This window comes from Saccopteryx leptura, chromosome 8, assembly GCF_036850995.1.
Source record: "Saccopteryx leptura isolate mSacLep1 chromosome 8, mSacLep1_pri_phased_curated, whole genome shotgun sequence".
In the NCBI taxonomy this organism is placed as follows: Eukaryota; Metazoa; Chordata; class Mammalia; order Chiroptera; family Emballonuridae; genus Saccopteryx; species Saccopteryx leptura.
In genome coordinates, this window is record NC_089510.1 from 65,618,150 (window position 1) to 65,625,971 (window position 7,822).

At 51.9% G+C, this 7,822-nt stretch overlaps 1 protein-coding gene across 1 annotated transcript; it reads left to right on the top strand.

Annotated features, from left to right (window-relative positions):
• Positions 1 to 276: 276 nt before the first annotated feature.
• RTP2 (receptor transporter protein 2) lies at positions 277 to 4,763 on the top strand. The gene is made up of 2 exons (XM_066347271.1): positions 277 to 510; positions 3,228 to 4,763. The coding sequence occupies exons 1-2, from the start codon at positions 347 to 349 to the stop codon at positions 3,730 to 3,732; spliced, it is 669 nt and encodes a 222-aa protein (XP_066203368.1). The 5' UTR covers positions 277 to 346; the 3' UTR covers positions 3,733 to 4,763.
• The last annotated feature ends 3,059 nt before the right edge of the window (positions 4,764 to 7,822 follow it).

The following is a 7,822-nucleotide window of genomic DNA, read 5'->3' on the forward strand; positions in this document are numbered from 1 at the left end:
GGAGGTCCCTGGAAGCTGGCCTGACCTTGGTCTGGGCTGAGCCTCCCCCCTTGCTGGCTTCATTTACTTACTGTCAACAACCAGCCCTGCCTCCCAAGCTCACCTCAGGGCCCTGGGACTCTCCCTTGAGATACCTCTCCTCCCCAGCCCTGGCTTTTGGTGCCGTGCCCAGCTGCCATGGTAACAGGCTCCAGGGTGACAAAGGAGGTTGCTGGGGCCTGTCTCTTCCTGGCCCCAATGAGGAGGATTTTCAGACCACAGAGACTGAACTGCTCTGCACTTACCTGGGCTCCTTCTGTGTTCTCACTCAGGTGAAGCTCCAACTTCTGTCCCTGCCAGCAGGGCCATGTCTACCAGCCTGACCACTTGTGAGTGGAAGAAAGTCTTCTATGAGAAGATGGAGGTGGCAAAGCCGGCTGACAGCTGGGAACTCGTCATAGACCCCAACCTCAAGCCCAACGAGCTGGCTCCTGGCTGGAAGCAGCACCTGGAGCAGCATGCCTCAGGCAGGTAGGTGAGAGGCCCCCAGAGGAGGGCCCTGCAGGCAGCCTCTGGAGCACAGCCCCGGGCATGGGCCAAACGGAGGCACAGAGATGGGTGGAGCCTCGCGCTGGTGTCAGGTCAGGGTGGGGGGCGGAGGAGAAACTGCCAGGTAGGCCAAAAAGACCTTGGTGCTAATCCCAGCTCTACCACTGACCCTGAAGTGACCCTGGCCAGTTGGGTTCTGTTTTTTGGTTTTTCACCGTGATTGAAGAGCTGTAATATTGTCAATGTCTCTGAAATCTCTGACATTTTACATGTTTTTTTTTTAATTTCATAATCTCTTAAAGAGGGATGGAAACTGATAAGAGGGGACCATGAGGTCCACTAGGGAAAGTCTTAGTGTAGGATGAGGGGGCTGTGCTTTGGTCCAATGTCTGTTCAGTCAGGTCTATCCAATATGATTTGAATGCAAAAACATTTATTGTCCACCTACTATGTTCAGACACAGGCTCTACAGCTAACTGTGCACCTGGGCAAATCATTCCTTGTCTGGGTTTCAGTTTTCACATTTGCAAAACCAGGGGATTGGCCTTAGATGATCAGCCAAGGCCCTTTCAGCTCTATTATCTATGGGTCTGTGACACAAAGACTCCGCTTTGGGTCGGACTTTCCTTAGGTCTGGGATCCAGCATTGATACTTTATAGGAGCTGTGGGTCTCACACAGTACAAGGAGCCCTAAGGCCAAGGAGACGTGTCCATCTGCAGCCTACATGCCTCTCCCTCTTTATACCGTGATTTGACATGGGACCACAGAATTCCCTGCATGAGCTGCCTCTTCCCTGGGTCCATCAACTCAAAGACAGACAATACCTTTAGGACCTGAGGGGCCAACAAATGGCTGTGTTCTGGGGGCTCCGACACACAGGCTGGGTGTTCAGATATGATGATATGTGAAGCTCCTCAGGTGCAGCATGACGCAGAGGTTGGGAATGGGAGGCAGGCTGCGGATTTGTATTCTAGCTCTAAGACCTCGAAATACCAGTGTGAGCCTGTCTTTGGGACAAATAAAACAGAGAGGCAGAGGTTGATTGGTTCATTTCAATTCAAATCAATCTAAGAAACATTTTATTGGACACCTGCTATGTGCTGGGTCCTGGCTGAGCCTCTCACTAGCTGCATGTGCATGGAGAGCCCTCTTTCTCTTCATGCTTGTTTCATCTCAGTAAAACGAAAGGCTGATGATCCTTAAGGTCCCCTTCCACTAGGTCCGATATTTTGGGATTTAAGATCTGATGTCTGGCTTGAGGGAGAGGGAACAACTTTGGATTGGCTTTATTTAAGAAGATGTGGAGGAGGAGGCTGAAAAAAGGAAGCGTTTAGCTGGCTGGTGCAAGGGGCCAGAAACTTGGGCACGATGGCCCAGAAGTTAGTGGCTGAACTTCCTTGCCTCAAGGATCAGCTGGTCCTAGATCTGGATGGTGACCAGTGTCTCCCAGCTGGCCTCAGGCAGGGCTAGAGGATGGCTGCTCTGTCCTTCTTCTGTGCTGAAGCTCACTCTACCTCTGAGCCTTGGGTCACATGAGTCTTGGTGATCTGCAGCTCTGGCCAACATGGGGTAAGGACCCTTCTGAGTCAGAACTAGTTAGGCTGCTCCCCCTGCTAACCCTACTTGGGCTGTGCTAGGTACTGTTCTGTGCATAGGTTGTCTGTGGGCCACGGGGCTCAGGTGCAGGCTTGGCATCATCTCTACCCCACACACAGCCTGGGCTGCATGGTGCTTGGTGGTATCTGTGGATTGAATTGAGTCCCTCATCAGAGGTCCTTCAAAGCTCAGAGAGGGCCCGCAGTGAGGGCAGACTCAGCCCTGTCACTGCTCGTGAATCCTCTGTGGCAGGGGCCTGTGAGAGGTTCATGTCAGGGCTAGAAGGAACTTTCCTGGAGGTAATGAGTGTTCTGTCAGCACAGGTGTGAAAGCATTGGGTGGGGGCTGATGGAATGGGGCGTGGCTAGGTTGTCTCAGGCCACTCCCTTCCATGTTTCCTGAGGGGTTAGACAACATGGTATGTATTCATGTGCGCATGTGTGTGGAGGGGGCGATGCAGAGCAGGATTCATTTTTCCAGGCTCTACTGCGGGGTGGAGTGGGATCCAGGAGTGATCTGTCAGGGCAGAGAGTGCTCTTTGTGAAGGAGCAGGGATGGAATTCTAATCCTCTTTCTGTTGGCCTATCACCCATCCACCCGCCCATCCGGCGGATTCTTAGGGTCTGCGTAGTTAGAGGACCCTCCTCTTTTTCCTAGAGCAGGCAGGATGCTTGAGTGAGAGGTGCTGGTCACCCCTCTCATCAGAGTCACGGGAGGGCTGAGCCTCCTTACTGGGCACCAGTGGTTTGCATTTCACAGATGATAAATAAGGCGCAGATTAGGGGAGTAACCCCTGTGCAGCATCCAAGTGCACATCCTGATGCCTTAGGTTTGGGGGGAGCGGGGGCCACCAGAGGGTGCGCAGGAAACAGGTTTAAGAGCCGAGCTGGATGCCAGACTCCTGAGGACACTGTGCTCCCGGGGGCTTCTTGGGAGGAGGTAGAGCTGGCAGACGTCAGCATTAAGAAACTCAGGGAGCAGTAAACACTCTGCTTCTACCTACAGGGCCAGGCAAACGAGGCCCTTCCTTTCTAGACCCCTCCAGGGCAAGCTGCCCCTAGGGAGGAGGTCGATTTTCTCACTTCTCTCCCTACCCCGCAGGTTCCACTGCTCCTGGTGCTGGCACACCTGGCAGTCGCCCCACGTGGTCATCCTCTTCCACATGCACCTGGACCGCACCCAGCGAATGGGCTCAGTGCGCATGCGCGTCTTCAAGCAGCTCTGCTACCAATGCGGCACAGCGCGGCCGGACGAGTCCAGCATGCTGGAGGAGAACATCGAGGGCCTGGTGGACAACCTCATCACCAGCCTGCGCGAGCAGTGCTACGACGAGGACGGTGGCCAGTACCGCATCCACGTGGCCAGCCGCCCAGGCAGCGGGATGCACCGCAGAGAGTTCTGCGAGGCCTGCCAGGAGGGCATCGTGCACTGGAAGCCCAGCCAGAAGCTGCTGGAGGAAGAGGCCTTCTCTGGAGCCTCCGAGCCAAAGGCCCAGAAAGGCTCGGGCTACAATTTCTTCTCTCTCCGCTGGTGCTTCTTCTGGGCCTCTCTCTGCTTGCTCATTGTCTACCTGCAGGTCTCCTTCCGCAGACCTGCCTTCCTTTAGTGGAGCTGGTTGGGGTTGCTCCACGGCGCGTGAGGGCGAGAGCGGGGCAGACACAGTCCCAGTCCTGATTCTGCGGCAGATTCACTATGACTCTGGACAATTCAGTTACCTCTCTGGACCTCAGTTTATTACTCTGCAGAATAAGAGGTTTGCTTTAGTCTAAGTCTGGAGATGATAGTTAATTTTTAATTAAAGTTTACAGCCTGACCAGGCGGTGGCATAGTGGATAGAGCGTCGGACTGGGATGTGGAAGACTCAGGTTCGAGACCCCGAGGTCTCCAGCTTGAGTGCGGGCTCATCTGGCTTGAGGAAAAAAAAAAAGCTCACCAGCTTGGACCCAAGGTCCCTTGAGCAGGGGGTTACTCGGTCTGCTGAAGGCCCGCAGTCAAGGCACATATGAGAAAGCAATCAATGAACAACTAAGGTGTTGCAACGAAAAACTGATGATTGATGCTTCTCATCTCTCTGTTCCTGTCTGTCTGCTCCTATCTATCCCTCTCTCTGTAAAATAAATAAATAAATAAACAAATAAATAAATAAAGTTTACGGCGATGGAGGCAGTGGAGAAGGGTACTAAACCCACGGAGAGGGAATTTCTCTCTTCACCTCCATCTCTACCCCGCCTCTTGCTTCCTTTTCATATCCCATACCCCATTAGAACCTGCCTTGCCCCTGCCTCATAGTTAAGCTCACCTTCAGCTGCTTCTGACAGTCCTGCCGTGATTCCCCTTGGCGAGGTGAGTGGCCCCACCCAATGCATCTTCAGTCAATATTCAGTGTGTCTTCACCCAGCCTAGAAATCTTCCAGGTGATGGGGTGGCTGAGTGTCTTCACTCAGGGGAGGCGATGGTCAGAGGGAAGCCTGAACAGTGAAGACAGCACCTGTCTCCCGGCACCTTCGCCTTTGCCTCTAGAGAGACACTCAGATTGTCCTCTGGTGCTAGAGCCCGCTTGGTTGGAATTGGTTAGAGCTACACTGTCCAATATGTTAGGCACTAGTCCAGGGGTCGGAAATCTATGGCTCAAGTCAGATGTGGCTCATTTTGATGGCTGCATCTGGCTCGCAGACAAATCTTTAATAAAAAAAGTAATAACATTAAAAATATAAAACATTCTCATGTATTACAATCCATTCTTTTCCTACTGCTCATGTTCATGGTTGTGGATGGCTGGAGCCAATCACAGCTGTCCTCCAGGACAACACCAAATTTTTATTGGATAATGTGTAACATACACAGGTCGTTGTATGGCTCTCACGGAATTACATTTTAAAATATGTGGCATTCATGGCTCTCTCAGCCAAAAAGTTTCCCGACCTCTGCTAGCCATATGTGATTATTTAAATTAATTAAAATAAAATAAAATTTAAAGTTTATCTTCTCAGTTTCCAGCAACCACATATCGAGTGCCTGATAGCCATATGTGGCCAATGGTTACTATATTGTGCTGTGCAAGTTAGAGCATGTTCACATAGATTTCTGTTGGACAGCATTGGTTTAGAACTTGAAATTCCCACTTAAATGTATGTGGACTCATAAGAGGTAGGTACAGGTGCACATGGAGCCCTCTGGAGGAAGGAACAGCAAGATGGGGTGCGGTATAGATCTGCAAATAAATGTGTAATGTCTGTGCTTCTGGCTGTCAGTTAATTAGAATCTGGGGATCTCAGTGTTGCCTAAACTTATTTCCTGGGAAGATAAGACTTGCTGAAATTCACTGCAAGATGATGGGTCTGTGTGTGCACGTGTGCACGTGTGCATGTGTCTTAGTCTGGGGCTTGGAAACTCTATTCCTGTGTTTTTCAGAAATGTGTGAGCTGTGGCACCACTGCTGACACAGGCTATAGAACCGTGTGTGACACTGCCCTCCTGTATGAGAACACCTTGTAGCAGATGATAGCTGCCCTAGATCCTGGGATGGTGAGAGAAGGGACAGATGAGGCAGGTCTGTGAGTGGGGAATCTCCAGGTGACAGTAGGGCTTTGTGTCTCCACTCAGGGAGTCGATGACTGTGGGGAAGCATGAGCAGTGAAGATGGCATCTGTCTTCCAGCCCCTGTTCCTTTTCCCAGTTCTTGCGCCCACCCCACCGAAGGAATGCATTTGCAGTGCCCATTCCTTCAGACATAGCTGTGACTGGGGCAATCTGACTCATGGTCTGGCGTCGAATGACCCTGTGTTTATTACTGTCTGGAATAAGAAACCAGAAACTCTCCTATTTATACCCAAATTGTTTCCTGGTTTTAGAACTTTCTATAGCCCACTGTTAGAGCCTTAGCTCCAAGTGTGGTGTGAGAACTGAACATGAGCTCCAAGGCAGGGTACCTGGCTAGGAGTGTTTGCAGAGATGGGTGCTGTGTCGTACCTGCCCACTGGGCATGCACGCTGGCTTTCTTTTTCCCCGGCCGTGGCAAGGGTTTCTGGTGACTTGTCCACATTCCTCTGTGGCCCTGCAAAGAGCTAGGCAACCTGGAAGAATCGACCTTTGCCTGGGTGGGTGCAGTAGAGGCGCAGGGAGAGCATCAGCTGGAGCGCCTGTGAGTGAGCAGGTGTGGGAGGCGCGTTCCCCTCTGGCAGCTACAGAGGATGCTCAGCTGGGCCTGTACACAGTATGTGCTCTGGCGGGCGGGCGTTGCTCAACTGCAGACACAGGGTGGCTTCTGGAAAGATAAACATCAGGAGCTCAGAAATCAAGTGGTCTCCAGAGGACTGTCTGCCCCCTGCTTTGGCCCACCCTGGGGGTCTCAAAAAGGACATGAAGGGACAGGATTGGAGTGGAGTGACAGTAACATCTCTTACTGAAATTCTGGCATGTAAAGCTAGGGGTAGACTGCCAAGATTGTGTCGAGAGGGAGGGGCAGGCCTCATGGGGGTGAGAAAGCCGAGGCCTCTGAGGGGAGGCCAGGGAGTCAAGTGCTGAAGAGCCGCTGAAATGGAAGTGATGGTGAATAGGTGAAATGAGATGAAGTCCAAGAAAAATTCCAGAAGATAAACATACTCTCCCTTTTCATCAGCTTGTTCTTCTCATATCTTTAGCTCTCATGTTTAAGTAAAATGATCCTCCTCTGACTTCACCTCCCCTCTAACAATCGCTGTGTATTTTAAAAAATATTTTATTTACTGATATTTTAGAGACAGGAGAGATATAGAAAAAAAGGGGGGGGGGCCCTGGCCGGTTGGCTCAGCGGTAGAGCGTCGGCCTGGCGTGCGGGGGACCCGGGTTCGATTCCCGGCCAGGGCACATAGGAGAAGCGCGCATTTGCTTCTCCACACCTCCCCCCTCCTTCCTCTCTGTCTCTCTCTTCCCCTCCTGCAGCCAAGGCTCCATTGGAGCAAAGATGGCCCGGGTGCTGGGGATGGCTCCTTGGCCTCTGTCCCAGGCGCTAGAGTGGCTCTGGTCGCGGCAGAGCGACGCCCCGGAGGGGCAGAGCATCGCCCCCTGGTGGGCAGAGCATCGCCCCTGGTGGGCGTGCCGGGTGGATCCCCGTCGGGTGCATGCGGGAGTCTGTCTGACTGTCTCTCCCTGTTTCCAGCTTCAGAAAAATACAGAAAAAAAAAGAAAAAAAGAAAAAAGGGAGGAGGAGTGGGAAGCATCAACTAATAGTTACTTCTTGAGTTACTATGTGCCCGGCAAGCCCAGGGTTTCAAACTGGCCACCTCAGCATTCCAGATCGATGCTTTATCCACTGAGCTACCACTCAAAAGAGTAGATTATATTTCTATTTCTCTCTACCTATTATTTTCTCCTTAATTCATGGAAGTCTCACTTCCATTTCTCTGAAACTCATTCCATACCCATTGCCTCATAGGTGGCCACTTTTTTGCTTGTCTCTGGCGTGGTCTTGCTATTGCATTCTGCATCCTCTCCTGGAAGATTCCATGACAGCACTTGCCCCCCGCCCCCCCATTCTCATACATCTGTGTCCTCCTCACTGCAGCGTTCTTTCTCCTGCTCGTCCCGTGCATGCCAGGGTTTCCAGGGGGGCTCTTACCCTGCTGGTTTTCTGCTCAGTATCATGTGCCCATTCATGACTTCAGTTTTCGCTGCATATGAATTCCTGGCCACTATATCTCCTCCAAGCATTTCTGCTG